Below are 21447 nucleotides of genomic sequence, written 5' to 3'. Positions count from 1 at the left end.
AAATAAATAAAATCTTAAAAAAAATAAAAAAATTTAAAAAGGCCATCATATAGGTCATTGTCATTTCTCTTTTGGAAGATAGCATTACATTTTTGAATCATTCAGCATGTTTTTTAGTCAACCCATAGGATGATTAGAATTTGGAGATTAGTAAGAGTCACTTTAATAAAATTCCTCACTTATAATGCTTTAGAGAAGTTATCTTTAAGGGCTTTTATGTTTCTTAAATCTAAATCAGAAGACAGGGCCTGGAAATCTTAGCAGTGCAATAATGGATGTGAATGAAAGCTGATGTAAACAGTGATTTTACCTTAAGAGAAAAGACTGTGTCAGTGGAAGTTTGAATGCTTGGAGTCTAGACAGGTGAGACCCAAAGGGTGAGAAGGAAGGGCAGTGACCTTTATTGGGGGCCTCCTTTCTGTTTGTTTCCTTCTCTTGCTGCATTCTGGTTTCTAATAATTTGTAGATTCTTTGGGTTTCCAGTGTATAAATCATATTATCAATGACAGAAGACTTTGAAATTTTTCTTGTATTTTCATCTTCTTTTAGTTTGCTGGCTAAGACATCCAGTACAATCAAATAAACTTTTTAATTTTTTTTTGCATTTTATAAATTTTATTATGTCATGTTAATCACCATACATTGCGTCGTTCGTTTTTGATGTAGTGTTCCATGATTCATTGTTTGCATATAACACCCAGTGCTACATGCAGAATGTGCCCTCCTTAAACCCATCATCAGGCTAACACATCCCCCCACCCCCTCCCCTTTAAAACCCTCAGTTTGTTTCTCAGAGTCCATAATCTCTCATGGTTCGACTCCCCCTCCAATTTCCCCCCGTTCATTTTTCCCTTCCTACTATCTTCTTTTTTTTTTTACATATATTATTTGTTTCACAGGTACAGGTCTGTGATTCAACAGTCTTACACAATTCACAGTGCTCACTATAGCACAAACCCTCCCCAGTGTCTTATCACCCAGCCACCCCATCTGTCCCAACTCCCACCACTCCAGCAATCCTCAGTTTGTTTCCTGAGACTAAGAATTCCTCATATCAGTGAGATCATATGATACATGTCTTTCTCCGATTGACTTATTTCGCTCAGCATAACACTCTCCAGTTCCAACCATGTCATTGCAAATGGCAAGATTTCATTCCTTTTGGTGGCTGCATAATATTCCATCGTGTATATATACCACATCTTCTTTACCCATTCATCTGTCGATGGACATCTTGGCTCTTTCCATAGTTTGACTATTGTGGACATTGCTGCTATAAACACTGGGGTGCACGTACCCCTTCGGATCCCTACATTTGTATCTTTGGGGTAAATACCCAGTAGTGCAATTCCTGGGTCATACAGTAGCTCTATTTTCAACTTTTTGAGGAACCTAAATACTGTTTTCCAGAGTGGCTGCACCAGCTTGCATTCCCACCAACAGTGTAGGGGAGGGTTCCCCTTTCTCCGCATCCCAGCCAACATCTGTCGTTTCCTGACTTGTTCATTTTAGCCATTCTGACGGGTGTGAGGTGGTATCTCATTGAGGTTTGGATTTGGATATCCCTGATACCGAGCGATGTTGAGCACTTCTTCATGTGTCTGTTGGCCATTTGGATGTCGTCTTTGGAAAAACGTCTTTTCATGTCTTCTGCCCATTTCTTGATTGGATTATTTGTTCTTTGGGTATTGAGTTCGATATGTTCTTTATAGATTTTGGATAGTAGCCCTTTATCTGATATGTCATTTGCAAATATTTTCTCCCATTCTGTCGGTTGTCTTTTGGTTTTGTGGACTGTTTCTTTTGCTGTGCAAAAGCTTTTTATCTTGATGAAGTCCCAATAGTTCATTTTTGCCCTTGCTTCCCTTGCCTTTGGCGATGTTTCTAGGAAGAAGTTGCTGCGGCTGAGGTCAAAGAGGTTGCTGTCTGTGTTCTCCTTTAGGATTTTGATGGACTCCTGTCTCAGATTTAGGTCTTTAACCATTTTGAGTCTATTTTTGTGTGTGGTATAAGGAAATGGTCCAGTTTCATTCTTGAGACTGTTTTTGTGTGTGGTGTAAGGAAATGGTCCAGTTTCATTCTTCTCCATGTGGCTGTCCAATTTTCCCAACACCATTTGCTGAAGACACTGTCTTTTTTCCATTGGACATTCTTTCCTGCTTTGTCGAAGATTAGTTGACCATAGAGTTGAGGGTCCATTTCTGGGCTCTCTATTTTGTTCCATTGATCTATGTGTCTGTTTTTGTGCCAGTATCATACTGTCTTGATGATTATAGCTTTGTAATAGAGCTTGAAGTCCAGAATTGTGATGCCGCCAGCTTGGCTTTTCTTTTTCAACATTCCTCTGGCTATTCAGGGTCTCTTCTGGTTCCATATAAATTTTAGGATTATTTGTTACATTTCTTTGAAAAAAGTGGATGGTATTTTGATAAGGATTGCATTAAATGTGTAGATTGCTCTAGGTAGCATTGACATATTCACAGTATTTGTTCTTCCAATCCATGAGCATGGAACATTTTTCCATTTCTTTGTATCTTGCTCAGTTTCTTTCATGAGTATTTTATAGTTTTCAGAGTACAGATTCTTTGCCTCTTTGGTTAGATTTATTCCTAGGTATCTTATGGTTTTGGGTGCAGTTGTAAATGGGATCGACTCCTTAATTCCTCTTTCTTCTGTGTTGTTGTTGGTGTATAGGAATGCCACTGATTTCTGTGCATTGATTTTATATCCTACCACTTTACTGAATTCCTGTATGAGTTCTAGCCGTTTTGGGGTGGAGTCTTTTGGGTTTTCCACATAAAGTATCATATCATCAGCAAAGTGGGAGAGTTTGACTTCTTCTTTGCCAATTTGGATGCCTTTTCTTTCTTTTTGTTGTCTGATTGCTGTGGCTAGGACTTTTAATACCATGTTGAATAGCCGTGGTGATAGTGGACGTCCCTGCGGCGTTCCTGACCTTAGGGGGAAAACTCTCAGTTTTTCCCCATTGAGAATGATATTCGCTGTGGGTTTTTCATAGATGGCTTTTATGATATTGAGGTGTGTACCCTCTATCCCTATACTCTGAAGAGTTTTGATCAAGAAAGGATGCTGTACTTTGTCAAATGCTTTTCCTGCATCTATTGAGAGGATCATATGGTTCTTGTTCTTTCTTTTATTCATGTATTGTATCACATTGATTGATTTGCGGATGTTGAACCAACCTTGCAGCCCAGGGATAAATCCCATTTGGTCGTGGTGCATAATCCTTTAATGTACTGTTGGATCCTATTGGCTAGTATTTTGGTGAGAATTTTTGCATCCATGTTCATCAAGGATATTGGTCTGTAATTCTCCTTTTTGATGGGGTCTTTGTCTGGTTTGGGGATCAAGGTAATGGTGGCCTCATAAAACAAGTTGGGAAGTTTTCCTTCCATTTCTATTTCTGGAACAGTTTCAGAAGAATAGGTATTAATTCTTCTTTAAATGTCTGGTAGAATTCCCCTGGGAAGCCATCTGGCCCTGGGCTTTTTGTTGGGAGATTTTTGATGACTGCTTCAATTTCCTTAGTGGTTATAGGTCTGTTCAGGTTTTCTATTTCTTCCTTGTTCGATTTTGGTAGTTGATACATCTCTAGGAATGCATCCATTTCTTCCAGATTATCTAATGTGCTGGCATAGAGTTGCTCATAATATGTTCTTAGAATTGTTTGTATTTCTTTGGTGTTGGTTGTGATCTCTCCTCTTTCATTCATGATTTTGTGGATTTGGGTCATTTCTCTTTTCTTTTTGATAAGTCTGGCCAGGGGTTTATCAGTCTTGTTAATTCTTTCAAAGGAAGCAGCTCCTCGTTTCGTTGATCTGTTCTACTGTTCTTTTGGTTTCTGTTTCATTGATTTCTGCTCTGATCTTTATGATTTCTCTTCTCCTGCTGGGTTTAGGCTTTATTTGCTGTTCTTTCTCCAGCTCCTTTAGGTGTAGGGTTATGTTGTGTATTTGAGACCTTTCTTGTTTCTTGAGAAAGGCTTGTATTGCTATATACTTTCCTCTCAGGACTGCCTTTGCTGCATCCCAAAGATTTTGAACAGTTGTGTTTTCATTTTCATTGGTTTCCATGAATTTTTTTAACTCTTCTTTAATTTCCTGGTTGACCCATTCATTGTTTAGTAGGATGCTTCTTAGCCTCCATGTATTTGAGTTCTTTCCGACTTTCCTCTTGTGATTGAGTTCTAGTTTCAAAGCATTGTGGTCTGAAAATATGCAGGGAATGATCCCAAGTTTCTGGTACCGGTTGACCTGATTTGTGACCTAGGATGTGATCTGTTCTGGAGAATGTTCCATGGGCACTAGAGAAGAATGTGTATTCTGTTGCTATGGGATGGAATGTTCTGAATATGTCTGTGAAGTCCATATGGTCCAGTGTGTCATTTAAAGTCTTTATTTCCTTGTTGATTTTTTGCTTAGATGATCTGTCCATTTCAGTGAGGGGGGTATTAAAGTCCCCCACTGTTATTATGTTTTCTATGTGTTTCTTTGCTTCTGTTATTAATTGCCTTGTATAAGTGGCTGCTTCCATGTTAGGGGCATAGATATTTACAATTGTTAGATCTTCTTGTTGAATAGACCCTTTAAGTATGATGTAGTGTCCTTCCTCATCTCTTATTCCAATGTTTGGTTTAAAATCTAATTTTTCTGATATAAGGATTGCCACCCCAGCTTTCTTTTGGTGTCCATTAGCATGGTAAATGGTTTTGCACCCCCCCACTTTCAATCTGGGGGTGTCTTTGGGTCTGAAATGAGTCTCTTGCAGACAGTATATTGATGGTCTTGTTTTTTTTTAAAGATTTTATTTATTTATTTTTGAGAGAGAGAGAATGAGAGATGACAGCACGAGAGGGAAGAGGGTCAGAGGGAGAAGCAGACTCCCTGCTGAGCAGGGAACCCGATGTGGGACTCGATCCTGGGACTCCAGGATCATGACCTGAGCCGAAGGCAGCCGCTTAACCAACTGAGCCACCCAGGCGCCCCGATGGTCTTGTTTTTTAATTCAGTCTGATACTCTCTGTCTTTTGATTGGGGCATTTAGCCCATTTACATTCAGGGTAACTATTGAAAGATATGAATTTAGTGCCATTGTATTGCCTGTAAGGTGACTGTTACTGTATATTGTTTGTGTTCCTTTCTGGTCTTTGTTACTTTTAGGCTCTTTTGTTTCTTAGAGGACCCCTTTCAATATTTCTTGTAGGGCTGGTTTTGTGTTTGCAAATTCCTTTAGTTTTTGTTTGTCCTGGAAGCTTTTTATCTCTTCTTCTATTTTCAATGACAGCCTAGCTGGATATAGTATTCTTGGCTGCATATTTTTCTCATTTAGTGCTCTGAAGATACCATGCCAGTCCTGTCTGGCCTGCCAGGTCTTTGTGGATAGGTCTGTTGCCAATCTAATGTTTCTACCATTGTAGGTTACAGATCTCTTCTCCCGAGCTGCTTTCAGGATTTTCTCTTTGTCTCTGAGACTCGTAAGTTTTACTATTAGATGTCGGGGTGTTGACCTATTTTTATTTATTTTGAGAGGGGTTCTCTGTGCCTCCTGGATTTTGATGCCTGTTTCCTTCCCCAAATTAGGGAAGTTCTCTGCTATAATTTGCTCCAATATACTTTCTGCCCCTCTCTCTCTTTCTTCTTCTTTTGGAATCCCAATTATTCTAATGTTGTTTCATCTTATCTTATCGCTTATCTCTTGAGTTCTGCCCTCGTGATCCCGTAGTTTTATCTCTCTTTTTCTCAACTTCTTATTTTCCATCATTTGGCCTTCTATATCACTAATTCTCTCTTCTGCCTCCTTTATCCTAGCAGTTAGAGCCTCCATTTTTGATTGCACCTCATTAATAGCCTTTTTGATTTCGACTTGGTTAGATTTTAGTTCTTTTATTTCTCCAGAAAGGGTTTCTCTCATATCTTTCATGCTTTTTTCAAGCCCAGGTAGTATCTTTAAAATCATCATTCTGAACTCTAGTTCCGATATATTACTAATGTCCGTATTGTTTAGGTCCCTTGCAGTTGGTACTGCCTCTTGTTCTTTTTTTTTTTCAGGTGATTTTTTTTCTGTCTTGTCATTTTGTCCATAGGAGAATAGATGAATGAGAGAACAAAATGCTTACAGAGTAACAACGACCCCAGAAAAATATACAGTAAACAAATCAGAAGAGACCTGAACCTGGGGGAAAAGAAAGGGAAAGAAAGGAAAAAGAAAGAGAGAAAAAGATTAAAAAAAAGTATCAGATGTGATCAGGATGGTGCATAGATTAGTACCACACACTAGATTTTGGGTGTATTTTGGTCTTTTAGAAGAAACTGCCTCCTGGGCGCCTGGGTGGCTCAGTTGGTTAAGCAACTGCCTTCGGCTCAGGTCATGATCCTGGAGTCCCGGGATCGAGTCCCGCATCGGGCTCCCTGCTCAGCAGGGAGTCTGCTTCTCCCTCTGACCCTCTTCCCTTTCGTGCTATCTCTCATTCTCTCTCTCTCAAACAAATAAATAAAATCTTAAAAAAAAAAAAAACTGCCTCCCAAAATTTTAAAGAATGAAAAGCTTATATATGTACCAAAATAAGGGTAAATACGATGAAGGGTTGGAATATGATTGTAAAGATGAAAATGAAAATAGATTTTATAAAAGGAATTGATAAGTTGGTTTAAAAAAGAAAGAAGAGAAATTAAAAAAAAGAGAGAATGTGATCAGGCAGGAGACTAGAACAAAAGCCATACACTAGAGATTTAGGGTGTATTTTGATCTCTTAGAAGAAACTGTATCCCTAAATTTTAAAGAGAGAAAAACATATATATATATATATACCCAAAATAAGGTTAACTACAATGAAGGGATAGAATGTGAGTCTAAAAATGAAAAAGAAAAAATATTTTTAAAAAAAGGGATTGAGAAGATGATTGAAAAAGGGAAAAAGAAAAATTCAACAAAAATTAAAAAAATTAATTTGAAAGACTAATGAATCATGTTAAAAATGCCATGAATTCTATGTGCAGTATTCCCCTAGTGCTGGAGTTTCGCCGTTCTCATTGATCAGTAAACTTGGGCTTGGCTGGCTGTTCGTGCTGATCTTCTGGGGGAGGGGCCTGTTGCCGTGGTTTGGAGGCAGAATTGCCCCGCCCTTGCTGGGTACGGGCTAAGTAATCTGCTGGGGTTTTCTCTCCGGCGCTTTTGTTTCCTGCACGATTTCCGTACAGCTTTGGAGGAGGAGAGTGAAAATGGTGGCCTCCAATCTCCGCCGGAGCGGCCGAGAACTCAGGGCCCCACTCCTCAGTGCGCCCACAGAGAAAAGTAGTCAGTCACTCCTGTCTCCCCGTCTCCGGTCACACTCCCTGCACACCCGGCTTGTGACCGAGCATTTCTATCTCTGGCACCCTACTCGGTGTGGAGTCTCCAAACCCAGCATATCCCTGTGGTGCGCTCCTGCGCCACTCCTCCCCAGGGGAGGAAGGGGAGTCTCCCCGGATCTGCCGCTTGTTGGGTCCCTGCTGGAGGAGCAGTGGCCCAACTGGGCCGCGGATCACGGTGTATGTCAACCCCGAGCTGAGAGTCCACACCTCGGCTCTGTCTCTGCAGCCAGCTTCCCGGCTCCGCGATACCCGGGAGCTCTGCCGCACTTAGGCACCCCCATCTTCTTGTGACCCTGCGGGTCCTGAGACCACACTGTCCCAGCGAGGGGTCCACCCCCCCCCCCCAGCTTAGCCACTGGAGTGACGTCCCTCAGCGGAGAGCCTTCTAAAACTTCCGATTTTGGGCTCCGCTGCTCCATCACTTGCCAGAAGTGGCTGACGGAGGCCCCCTCCCCCACCGTCTATCCTCCCGAATATCCCCTTGGATTCACTTCTCCGCAGGTCCTACCTTCCAGAAAGTGGTCGCTTTTCTGTTCAGAGACTTGCTTCTATTCTTTACTTCCATCTCCTCTTGAGTTCGTAGGTGTTCAGAATGGTTTGATCCCTACCTAGCTGAATTTCTGGGACCAGATGAAATTTAGGTCTCCTACTCCTCTGCGGTCTTGCTCCTTCTCCCTCAAAGTTTTGATGGTGAGCTTTCTTACTTGTTTCCCTCATTTTGAAGGGAATGCTTCTACAGTTTCACCATTAAGATTGCTGTTTTTTTTATTAGGTTGATAAAGTTCTCTTTTTCTCCTTTGCTCTAAGGTTTTATTTTTTTTAAAGATTTTATTTTTTAAGTAATCTCTTCCACCCACGTTGGGACTTGAACTCACAATCCTAAGAGCAAGTGTTACAGGCTTTACGACTGAGCCAGCCAGGCGCCCCTTGCTATAAGGTTTTAAAATCAGGAATGGATGTTGAATTTTATCACTTTACTCTTCTGTTTCTACTGAGTGATTTATATAATTTTTTTTCTTTAATAATAAGTAAATTACATGGATAGAATTTTCTAATGTTAAGCTGTTCTGGTTTCTGGGATAAGTCCAATTACTTATGATGAATTATTTTTTTCCATGTTTTATTGTTGCTGGTTAACTTTGCTGGTATTTTAATTAAAAGAAAAATCTGTTGTGAATGAACTTAGCCTGTGATTGTCCCTTTTCCATAGTAATCATTCAGTTCTGTTTTGGACGTGTTGAATTGGAGGCGTTTGGCAAATAGTGGCAGCGTCTCACATATCGTTAGAAATTTGGATTTGGAGTACTTGGTAACCTGGTAAAGGCTGACCATGTATATATAGTTGAGAAAATACAGTTGGTTCGTGTTGAATAGGAAGAGTACATAGAGTGAGAACAGAAGTGGGGATGGAATACGACATTTTGGGGGCCGATTGATCATGGTAAAGCCAGTGATCAGCAGTTTGTTGGAAAGGCAAGTGTGAGGACGAGGTGGTTTCAAAGGATGGATAAACTTGGTTATCAGTTTTTAACTGTGACGGATAAAAGAGGGATGTGAGGTTAAGGAAAGTAGAAATAGCAAGTGTAGTGCTTTTAAAAAAGTATAGTGATAGAAGGAAGGGGGACACCAGTGATAGTGGAGACAGGCAGTTTTGAGGGAAGTTTTTATTTTTAAGGATGGATGAGACTTTAGGTTTCTTGGGTGAAGAGTAGAGAGGGAGGAGAGTATTTGTATATCTGCCTAAATCTTTGCCAAACAAGATTTCAATGTAATTTTATGTATCCTTATGTAATTGAGGATTGTATTTGCCCTTCAGAATGTTTCCAAACATGACTTATTTTAATACTCTAATTGGAGAGGGAAATTTGTCACCTGGTTAGTTTCTTTCTGGCAAATCAGCTCTCAGATACTAATGAAAGCCTCAGGGAAAGAGAACATTTAGGTTGGAGAGTGTGTGGTTCAGTTAATATTAGGTCATTTTACCAAACCTAAAAGTCACAAAACAACAGTGGCTTGAGCCAAGATAAAAGCTTATTTGTGATCACACAAATTCTATAGGACGGTTTCAGTAAGGGAGGCTGAGAAAGAGTTTTACTTTTAGCAGGAGCATGTGTTTAGCTAAAAAGTGAGGGCTATAGGATGAAAGAAAGGTTGAAAAATAGTGTTTGTATCTACACAGTAAGAGACAAACTCTTAAATACAATTCATCTCTTCTATGAAAGGTGCTATTTGCATAAATGTTTAAGAAGTCAAAATGTATATGCTTGTGTCTAGGCTCTCTACTTACTAGCTCTGTGACCCTGAACAAATTACTTAATTTTTCTCTTTGTGCCTTAGTATTTTTTCTAATAAGATGGAGAACAGTGCTTAATAGAGGGTATCTCATAAATTGGTGTGAGAATTAAATAAGATAATCTTAAGTCATTGACTAAACCATTGTCACCATTGTCTTATATGATTTAAGCCACAGCAATTGTTGCCATTTGCCTTTGCTTTTCAAGGACCAAGGGTGCATGGAGGGACAAAACAAGACAAAATAACAACAAAACCTTATATTATGTATAAGGTATCAAAAAGTGAGTTAAAAATTACACATTAACATGTAATTGAAAAAAGCAATTCCAGATCTCATGAGAACCTGTATATGTAAGACTGGATTTTATTGGAAGCTTCGGAAGGTGCCCAGAGTTAGCCCAACTTCAAAGTTTAGGTCCCAGTTCTACACAAGACCACCTCACTTCTGACACCACCTGCAATTTCAGGGATCTCCCACAACCACCATCAGGTTTGATAATTTGCTAGCACTCATAGAACTTACTGAAAGGAGTTACACTCACGAAGGATTGTAGATTACAGGGAAAGGATAGAGGTTACAGTCAGCCAAAGGAGGAAGCACATTGGGTAAAGTCCAGGAAAGTTCCAGATGTGGAGCTTCTAGTGTCCTGTCCTTGTGAACTCAGGACATTACTCTCCTCCCCTCAAAGTGTGCCAGTACATATTGCTAACCAAGTAAGCTTGCTTAAGCTTTGGTGTCCAGAGTTTCTATTGAGGCTTTGTTGTGTAGGCATGATTAATTGATTGCCCACATGATTGAACTCAGTCTCAGTAAAACTGACCCAGAACCCTCACCCTAAGTCATATGGTTGATGTTTCTAGGGTGGCCAGCCGTGACTCTAGGACTATCAGATGTGGCCAACCCCACCCTAAGATTGGGTGCGGCCAGCACTCACCGTAAACAAGGACACTTTAGTCAGATGTGAAAGATTACCTCCCGGAAGTTGAGGACAAAGGCCAGACTTCTCTTTGGTGGAGGCTAAATTCTTTACTACACGGAAAGATACAAGACACTGATGGAAAGGTAGAGGAAACATACACAAGTGCAAGTTCAACATGATTCTCTGTTGGAGATACCAAAGTTAAAAATAAAAATCTTAAAAATACATAAGTAAAAGATCAACTAGGTGAAAATAAACGTCCAAAAGAGTTGATTCAGCTGGTGTACTTGCAAATCTAGAAATTTGGCCACTAAAAATTTGAGGAGCCCCTTGAAAGGAGACCAAAATGAAAATAAAAGTTTGATATATATATAGAGAGAGAAGAAAACTATCAGAGAGATTAGGATGTTTGAGATAATTAATGGATTACAGTTTACTAAGTACTTTTATTTACCTTGGATACCACTAGCCAAGTGGTGTAGTCGGGGTAGTACCCAGAAAGTACTGATCTTGTGGTTTTTAGTGATTTGTGTCAGATTGCAGAGTAAGTCGGGGCAGAGCTGGAGAGAGAATTGTCTCCTGGCTTTTGGATTAAGTACTTTTACCTTAAGTACTTTTTCTCCTCAACTATAAAATGACTCTTCTTGGCACCCAGTTAATGGGAGGTCCAACTCAATTCCTTGGACTCGAGTTCCTCTTGAGGACTAGATTGGTCTTTCTTTGAGCTCCAGTTCATGGTGGTTATTCTGTGGTGAGTGTACTCACTAAACTGCTAAACAAATAATTATTTTTGAGGGACAAATGCAAATTTATAGATCTTTTGATTTTCAAAATATTTTTTAATAAGACTGCACAATATTGCAGCAGTATAGCTCTGCTGAACAATGTTTGGATGCCATAACAGTAACCCAAGTGAGGTAAAGTGACTGGGGGCTTTCCTATAGAGTACTAAAATTTAGAGGGTTGAATTTTTTATTTTTAAAAATAATTATTAAAAATTGTGTAATTTGAAAATTGCATATATAGGTTGCTCTCAAATATACTTCTTTACTTTTAGAGAAATAATTGATATTAGCATTTAATTAGTAAAATAGTAAATGAAAATAGGCTTCCCTGCACTCATGCCCATTATGCCTTTTATTTCTGAGGTAATACTGAAGGCCCCAGCTGTCGTTAATGGACATATGGGCAAAGGAGTCAGGGATGGAAAAGGGAGGTCACAGCTCCCTGCTAGTTCTACGGGAGACTGGCCACATTTTAAGAGCATTTGGTGCCCTCTAAATCCTTGTAGGTTTGCCCAGAAGCTGTTATGTCATTCAGTGCAGGGTTGCTGAGAAGTTGCAAGATGTCCCTGGGTATTGGTCCCTGGTTCCTGAGGCCACTGCTGTTATCCCACATCATTAAATGGCACTGTGTGTGTGTGTGTGTGTGTGTGTGTGTGTATCTGTGTGGGGTGAGGAAAAGGATAGGTGGTAAGGGAAGGAAGGAACCTTAAGTTGATAAGGACTTTTCTGTACTACTAGACTCATGTGTCATCTCATCCACTCCTCACAATAGTCTTGCAAGGTTGGTGGGGATACTCTTCACAGACGGGAAAAGGAGGCTCAGAGAGGTGACATACATCTAATGTCACACAGCAAAAAAGTAGTGGGTTCTACCAAAGGCTTAGTTGGTTGATGGCATAGTTTGAGGACATTCATCTATGACAGTGTGTTTCATGGCATGCTAAAAAGAGTGTGTGCAGAAAAGGGGAATATGACTAAAAAAGGTTGGGCGGTGTTATGCTAGGCACCTTTATTGCAGAACTTCTCAGAGCCTTTAAAATACTCATGTGCATTGTGAAGCTTTTGAGAGGGATATAGAATGTGTTGTGGCCTGTATTTCTCCCCCACCATTAGGGTGGGCTCTAGAAAGTGGCATGTAATATCCACTGTTTGTGGAGGTTCACTGGTGGGTGAGGATGCTTTCACAGTGATGGCACAGATGAGCCATTGCAAACATGGTAGGGGCTTCCATGTGCCGTTCAGTGGTAGCATGATGCTTGCAGCTAGAAGGGGAAAGCATGCTTCCTGGTGGAGACTCTCCCAGTCATCATCAGGACAGAAATCGCCCTTGAAAGAACCAGTCGTTCCTATTTGATGTTACTCTTCTTTGGAACTTAGTCCCAGGCCTTCTGCTTTCCTCACTCTGTGTGCATTGTTTGCTCGCTGAGTGAGCGAGTAGGGAACATTCTTATTTGGAAGTGACAGAACACCTAACTGGTTCAGCTCCACGGAGTCCGAAACGTGGGGACTGGCAGTTGAAGGCCCTGGTAGCAACCTAACGATATCAGCAGCACTTTATGGCTTTCTTTTCTTTCCTGAACCATGTTGGCCATTTATCCACAGGCCTTTTGTCTGCAAAATGGCTGTCACAGCTTTAGGCATCGCAACCACAGCTGAAGACAGGAGTAGGTATTTGGATAGGTTTGGTCTTAGTAGCTAACAGGCCCTTTTCTCAAATGGCTCTTTCCATTTTTTAATCCCAAAAGGAAAATATTTCCTAGTAGCCCTCCTTTGTCTCTTTGGTTGGAATAGGGTTATGGATCACCCCTAGCTGCAGGGGCATTTGAGAAAGACTTGGTTGACATAGACACATTAATTATTCCTGGGCTAGGCACAGTGTTTCTCTGTTGGGAAGGAGAAGGAAGGGGGCTGGAAGGCTGATGATGCCCTCTTTTGCCTGAGTCTTCTGAACAGATCAGCCCAGAATTGCTCATGAATTCGCTCAGGGGACAACCTTGGCTTTTCCTTGCTGCATTCTTCCCACCTCCAGTCTGTCGGGAGGCCCCATGGATTCTTTCTTCCTACCCTCAAGTACCCCTGTGTTTGCCCTGAATGTCTCTGTTGCATTCTCTCCTGTTTCCCTCATCAGCCCCTTCTTACTGCTAGCAAACCAGTATTTTTTCTAAACATTTAACATTTTATTTTTAGGGGTGCCTGGGTGGTTCAGTCATTAAGCGTCTGCCTTCGGCTCAGGTCATGATCCCAGGGTCTTGGGATAGAGCCCCGCCCTGGGCTCCCTGCTCAGCGGAAAGCCTGCTTCTCCTTCTCCCACTCCCCTTGCTTGTGTTCCCTCTTTTTGCTGTGTCTTTCTCTGTCAACTAAATAAATAAAGTCTTTAAAAAAAATAAATAACATTTTATTTTTAATATTAGACGGAAAATTGATGTTTTTCTCTTGATATTCTGTGATTTTTAAACACATGTACATATTCCCATAATCACTATAATTAGGTTACATAACAATGCTTTCATCCCCCCAAATTTTCGTCTGTTATTCCTTTATAGTTAACCCCTCCCCCATCCATAACTCCTGGCAACCCCTGATCTACTCACCATTCTTATATTTTTGTCTTTTTGAGAATGTCACGTAAAAGGAAAATGTGGAATGTAACCTTATGAGATTGGCTTCTTTCACTCACGTAGTAATATCTTTGAAATTCATTCAAGCGTGTATGAATAGTTTCTTTTTACTGCTAGTAGTATTCCATAGTGTGGCTAGGCCACAGTATAAACAGGGGTTTGTTTATTTACTTGTTGAAGGACCCTTGGGTTGTTTCCAGTTTTTGCCTATTATGGGTAAAGTTATAAACATTTTTGTATGGGATTTTTTCTCCAATTCTTAGAAATTGTGGCAAAATACATATAACATTTATCACTAACTATTTTTAAGTGTACAGTGCATTGGTATTAAATGCACTCATATTGTGTGTGTAACCATCTCCAGAACTCTTCTTGCAAAACTGAAACTCTACCCATTAAAGAATAACTTCCCATTTCCCTTTCTTCCTCCATCCTCTGTCAGCCACCATTCTACTTTCTATGGATTTTGGTTTCCTAAGTATCTCATTGAAGTGGAATCATACAGTACTTGTCCTTTTGTGTTGGGCTTATGTATAGGTTTTTGTGTGAACATAAGTCTTCACTCCGGGATAAATGTCCAGTGCAGTTGCTGAATTTTGTGATAGTTGCATGTTGAATTTCTTAAGAAACTGCTGACCTTTTCCAGAGTGGCTGTACCATTTTTCTGTTCCCACCAGCAATGTTATAGGTCCAGCTGTCTGCAGAGTTTGAATTAAACTTCTGGAAAGGTAACTCTGGTGACTACTGAGTTAGATATTTACCCTTAGAGCAGTCATCATTGGCTGATGTGGAAAATAGTAACTACCACTCCTGTATTTATTCACGTGGATTGGGGTAGAAGTGGAGAGAAGATTGAACTCTCACAAAAGTAGGCCAGGGTAGAAAACCCAGTAGGTGTCCACTGCAGTAGTGGTGTCCAAACCTGTGTGCATACCAGAATTCATCAGAGGAGCTCTTCATAATACACAGTTGTGGGTTTCATAACAGACTTACTGAATTGGAATCTGTATTTTTAACAAGGGTTCAAGAGAGTTTTAAGTACTCTCTTAAACAATTCCCACAGTAGTTGGGAATTGTTGAGTTTTAAGATCTATAGTATTTTCAAAATGTAAAAGTTTTGGAAGCATATCATGTACTGTATAATAAATGAAAAATTTCCCTAGCTCTTCTCTTTTCCACTTATCTCTTTCCTTGACCCTATATTTATATTTTTGTACCCTCCCCATACTTAATTCTATTTTTAATTGTCTTTCCCCCATCAAGTTTTCTCTCTGGTTGCTTTCTCTTTCCCCTTCCCTTTTCTTTCCCCCTCTTCTTTCTCATTTGTCTTCTGATAAGTTACTGATTGCTCTTTTATCTGTTCTCACTGGGTCCTGCAATTATAACTTACTTTCTCGGTTCCCTCTTCTTCCACCTTGTAAAGTGTTTGGTCTTCAGCATCCAGGGCTCATACCAAGTTATATTTATCCTATTTGGGCAGATAGATCTGAGTCTCTCACAGATCATCCTTACCTTTTAATGGCCAGAGTAGAAAACATCTATTAGGGTTTGGTGGAGGAAACTTTAAATTTTATGTTCAAAGATTGAGGTTCTTAAGGATCATTCTTACCAGTCTTTTTTTATTCTCCTCTTATAGGGAAGAAGAGGAACGTTTGAGAAATAAAATTCGAGCTGATCATGAGAAGGCCCTGGAAGAAGCAAAAGAAAAATTAAAAAAGTCGAGGGAGGAAATTCGAGCAGAAATTCAGACAGAGAAAAATAAGGTAGTCCAAGAGATGAAGACAAAAGAGAAGAAGCCACTGCCGCCAGTCCCTATACCAAATCTAATAGGAATAAATGGTGGAGACCCAGAAGATAATGACATAAGAAAGAAAAGGGAAAAAATTAAAGAGGTAATAAAACAGATTTATGATGTGGAGTGGTTTTGGTATTTGACTGGATTTAAATATATATGCATTTGTATCATCTGTGGTGTCATACTTTGTTCTTGTTTGTTTTGGGGTCATGGTCATAGTTCGGATTCCAAGTTGGCAATAAGGGCTAGAACTTTCTTAATATGGATTATAGTATAATTATTGGACACTTAAAAATTTGATATAATGTTGTTTGCATCATTATACCACTCTGTTGAGAGAGCTTTTGATATCCAACATTTTATAAATAATGTACAATAGATCTGTAAATAATTTATCATTGAATAAGAAATTTCTGAAGTGTTTAGTTACAAGGGACCCTGCTAGATACTATGCAAATCTCCTCATAAACATGCCTTTGAAGAATTAGCATTATATCTGCCATCTTTTAAAGACTAGGTCATGAAACCCTTCACCCATATTGCAGATATCTTCCAGAGTCTCAAAGGATTGAAGAATGGGGAACAATTGACCTCAGAATTCTTTAAATTGTTTAGTCTCAGAAGTCTTTCAATTTGTTATTCTAGGAATTATTTGGAGATAAAGAGAATGCCAGTGTGTGTGTGTGTGTGTGGGGGGAATTTAGTGAATATTACAGTTAAGTTTTGTTAATTAGAACTCCTGCTGATTTTTGGTAGAGTTTGCCATTGTACTGCCTGTGAAGAAAAAGATTTTGTCAGGTTGTAACAGTATCAACAATATTTCAAAAGGATTGTTTATCATAAAATAAGTTTAGTTCAAATAGTTAAATATCTATTTGGATATATTCTAGTAATGAATATGAAAGATTTAGCAGGTACTTTAAGCTTGGCCTTATGAATTATTGTGAGACCTTGACCTTGATGGAATCAAAATAGAGCTGTACTCTGATGTTACCTTAGCTCTGGAGACTCTTTTATGTGCTGGCTGCCAAAGGCACTTTCTTTGGACCATATTGGGAAAACACTGATAGATTTTTTTTTTTTTGAGATGACTGACCTGCTATTTTTTAGATGTCATTAGAATTTATTGAAATACCTTCTTATGTACATAACAATTCCAGTAACAGTGTGTGTTTAGGGGACTCCCAAGACCACCCACAGCCTCAGTGATTTGCTAGAAGTATTCCCAGAACTCAGCAAAGCTGTTGTATTCATGGTTTTGGTTTATTACAGCAGTAGCATACGGATTAAAATTAGTAATAGAAAAGGCCCATATGACGGAGTCCAGGAGACACCAGATGCAAGTTTCTAGCTGTCCTCTTCCACTGGAGTGGTATGGACAGTGCTTAACTCTCCCAGCAGTGATGTGTGGTAAGGAAGTATGGCCAACCAGGGAAGTTCCCCTGAGCCCCGGTGTCCAGGGTTTCTATTTGAGGTTCATTATGTGGGAGTGGCTGACTTTAGTTCTCTAACGCCTCTAAAGGTCAGGCTGATACCATGTGGCCCAAGGCCCCCACCATAAATCACATTGTATGGGTAAACTGTCTGACATGGCCCAAGGCTACACTTAAATGAAGATACTCCAAAAGGCAGGATAATAAGATAATAAGATAATAAGAAAATAATGGTTATTTTCCAGGAGTCTGGCACAGGCCAAATCTTTCTTTGGGATGTATAGGATTTGGACAACCCAGACCTGGTGAGTTAACCCTTTAGAGCACACCATAATATCCAGTGTTCTTACAAGTCAACACAAAACATATTAAGGCCTCCTGTATAGGCTCCTATTAAACATTATGGCCCCTGGCTTAGTACACAGAGAAAGTTGAAACTTAAGCTCATAGGGGAAGAAACTAACAAGAGGCAAGGTGATGTGAACTGAAGGATACCTGAAAGTTTGAAGAATTAGAGACATTGTTTACTTCTGAAGGCAGGGGTATAAAATGAAGTTGGAAAGGGATTATTTGAAAATTTTAAAAAGTGCTCTTAACTCCTAGATCCCCAGTTCTCCAGCTTAGGCATCCTAGCTGCTGCCTTCCCTTCCCCAACAGAAGACTAAAGTGTACCTTTTGGAGGGATAAATTAAAGGAGGTCTGGATTTGGGGAATACCAGTTATGGCTGAGGGAAAACACAAAAAAGGTGGTTAGGGTGGAGGGAATTAAGTGAAAAGTGTTCTGAATATTGAGACTGTTTTCTCCTGCTCAGCTCTCAGAATTCCGGCAGCCAGGTTTTTATATTCAATAAGTGGAAGATGGGAGGACTTCTCTCCAGTGAGACTGGCCCAAGAAAAGAGACCTGCACTGTTCCTCAGTGAAAACCCCTGGGTTTCACCTGTGCTCCCTAAAATGAGGCTCAATTCATGGTTTGCTCATTCACTGGCAGCATTTAATTATCTTGTAAGTGCTTCCCTCTTACGTGAAGAACAAACCAAAGACCACCAGGTGTTTCAGGAAAGTTTCTCACACTAGAGAGCAAAACAGATGAAGGATTCAGGAATTCAGAGAATACAGAAACCATACAGGGAGGACAAAAAAATAACAAAAAAGAATTAACATCATTGGAGTGACAAAAAATGGAACTCATAAAATGAGAACAGTAAGCTATGAAAAGGAACATTTGCAGAATATGAAGGAGCTCTTAGAAATTAAAAAATATGATAGAATTTTAAAATTCAGTAAAAGAGTTGGAAGATAAAATTGAGCAAATCTCTCAGTAGAACAAAGAGATGAGCAAACAAGAAAGTAAGATCAGTCAGGAACATCTAACAAGTGATTAGATGAGGAAAATAGAGAAGAAATCAATTTAAGAAAATTGGCTAAACCTAAAGAATGTGAGTTTACAGATTGAAAAGAACCTACCAACAATGAGCCAAAAAAAAAAAAAGGGAAAAGAAAGACTCCTGAAATTTTAGAAAAATAGACATTCAAAAACAGAGCCTAAAAATTTAGAGAGGAAAAAAAAGTTTCCACTCAAAAGAGGATTGTATATAATGGCATCTCAGATTCCTCAACCATAATATTGGAAACTGGAAGAGAGTGGAGCAATGGCTTAGAAAGAATTATATATTCAGCCAAATTGTGAATCAAATCTGAGGGTAAATTTAGTCATTTTCTCAGATTGCTACTGGAAGCTATGCTTCAGCACAAAAATAGGAAGAGAAGACATTTTGGCAACAAGGGATCTGTCACTAGAGAGAGAAAGGAAGGGCATTCTCGGGACTCTGAATAAGGGACTCAGCAGGGTGACTGCTGTGCTTCAGGCAGAGAGAACAGAAGTCGAGGTTAGAGCAGGAGGGATAGCTTCAGGAAGTTTATATCAGGATAAAATGGAACTGATAGTTTATCTGATGTGTTTGATTATACTGAGACAAGTTTTTGAAGCTCAAGTACAATTTGGAAGTAAATTCAGAATTGTTCCATTAAAAACCTAAGTAAACAAAAAAACCCAAGCCCTCAGACAAGTAATTAAAAGCAGGAAAAACAAAAGTTGCATAAAGTAATATAATTATAAGAAAAACTTGTTGTTAATTACATCGGGAGGATGTGGGCCAGGGAAATATATGTGGGGAAGTGTATGTGGAGGTAGTGCTATAAAAGAGCTAAAATTATCTTAACTATAGGGGAATATAGTACATACCTAAGCCTTTTTTTAAAAATCAAGAAATAGCACTATAAACTCTATTTCAAGATATAGTGATAAATAGAAGAACAGGTGAAGGGCGCCTGGGTGGCTTAGTTGGTTAAACAGCTGCCTTTAGCCCGGGTCATGTCATGATCCCAGGGTCCTGGGATCGAGTCCCATGTAGGGCTCTCTGCTCAGCCGGGAACCTGCTTCTCCCTTTCTCTCTGCCTGCCTCTCCCCCTGCTTGTGCTCTCTCTCTCTCTCTCTCTGCCAGATAAATAAAATCTTTAAAAAAAAATTGAGCTTTTTGAGACATGATATGTATAAAATAAATTGTACCTCTTTTAAGAGTACTGCTTGTCGATGGGTTTTGACAGATGTACATACCTGCATAACAACTATTATCAAGATGTTTATAATCTCAAAACGTTTTTCTTTTGCCCCACTCTGGTCATTCCACCCAATTCCTTGGTCCCAGGCAACCACTGATCTACTTTTAGTCATTATAGATGAAGTTTGTCTTTTTCAGAGCTTCAGTCAAATGGAATCATAAAGTATGAAAGTGTGTGATATTTTGTTTCTGGGCTTTTGCTCAGCATAATTTTTTTGAGATTCATCTATGTGGATTGCACACAAAGGTCATTTTTTTCTTAATAGTATTCCATTGTATGGGTATACCATAACTTGTTTTATTTATTCACCTGTTGAACACTTGTTCAACATTTGTTCCAGTTTTTGGCTATAATGAATAAAGTTGCTGTGAACAGTTGTGTACAAGTATGTGTGTGGGCACATGATTTAGTTTTAATTTTGACATTTCAGTCTGTGATCTGTTGCCAGTTAATTTTTTGTTTATTGTCTGAAGTAAGGGCTGTGCTTCAGTTTTTGCCCATAGGGCTTTCTAGTTGTTTCAGCATCATTTGTTGAAAATATTATCCTTTTCTTATTGAATTACCTTGGCACTTTTATTCAAAATCAAATGACAAAATCTGTAGGTGTTGAGCCTCTTTCTGGACTCATGCCTATTCTGTAACCCTTAATGCCAATAGGACGCACTGTATTGAATACTTTAACTTATAGCAAGCTATGACATCAGGTTAAATCTTCCAGCTTTGTTCTTTTTAAAAATTGTTTTGGCATTTCTGGGTCCTTTGCCTTTCTAGAATTAGCTTCTTTGTGAAAATAGAAGGTTGCTGGAGTTTGGGATTTTACTAAATCTGTAAATGAATTGGGAAGAATTATTAACAATATTCAGTGTTCCATGAACATGTTACATGTTTCCACTTACTTAGGTTTTCTTTGATTTCTCAGCAGTGTTTTATATTTCTCAGTATATAATTCTTGTACATATTAATTTATTCTGAAATATTTCATGTTTGAAGCTAATATAAATGGAATTATTTTTTAATTTCCATTTCTATTGTTTATTACTAGCATATAGAAATATATTTGATTTTAGTTTTCTGAACTTGTTTCCCTGTTACTTTATTGAAATCATTTACTAATTCTTAGGATTTTTCTTTATAGATTGCTTAGGATTCTCCTTATACATAGTAATGTGAATAGAGGTACTTTTCCTTTTTGATTTTTATGCCTTTTATTTCTTTTTCTTGTATCGTTACACTGGCTAGGACTTCCAGTACGTTGTTGAAAATAGGTGGTGAGAATGGACATACTTGATCTCAACTTTAGGGGTTAAGCATTTAGTCTTTTTCCATTAAATATGATGTTAGCTGTAAGTTTTTTGAAGATCCCCTTTTTTAGGTTTTAGATGTTTCCTTGTAGTTTACTGAGGTTTTTATCATGAATGGGTGTTGAATCTTGTCAGGTGCTTTGTCTGCCTCTATAAAAATGATTGTATGATGTTTTTCCCTTTATATTATTCTGAATTATATTGATTAGTGTTTGTTAAATTAATCTTCTATTCCTAGGTTAAACTGTACTTGATCATTATGCAGTATCCTCTCTCTATTGCTAATTTTTGTTAAGGAATTTTGAATCTG

The 21447-nt window shown here is 39.0% G+C and overlaps 1 protein-coding gene across 2 annotated transcripts in view; it reads left to right on the top strand.

Moving 5' to 3' along the window:
• Nucleotides 1-21447, top strand: part of MAN1A2 (mannosidase alpha class 1A member 2) — a 198909-nt gene that overhangs the window by 32763 nt on the left and 144699 nt on the right. For both annotated transcript variants that reach the window (XM_025872529.2, XM_025872528.2), the window contains exon 2: nucleotides 15625-15880. In XM_025872529.2, the coding sequence (XP_025728314.1) occupies nucleotides 15625-15880 (256 nt within the window). The remainder of the gene's footprint in view (nucleotides 1-15624; nucleotides 15881-21447) is intronic.

Source organism: Callorhinus ursinus, unplaced genomic scaffold, assembly GCF_003265705.2.
Source record: "Callorhinus ursinus isolate GAN/ISIS: 27379988/994484 unplaced genomic scaffold, GSC_fseal_2.0 scaffold9, whole genome shotgun sequence".
Taxonomy (NCBI): domain Eukaryota; kingdom Metazoa; phylum Chordata; class Mammalia; order Carnivora; family Otariidae; genus Callorhinus; species Callorhinus ursinus.
The sequence above is the reverse complement of the archived record's forward strand: the minus strand, read 5'-3'. Positions and strand labels throughout refer to the sequence as shown.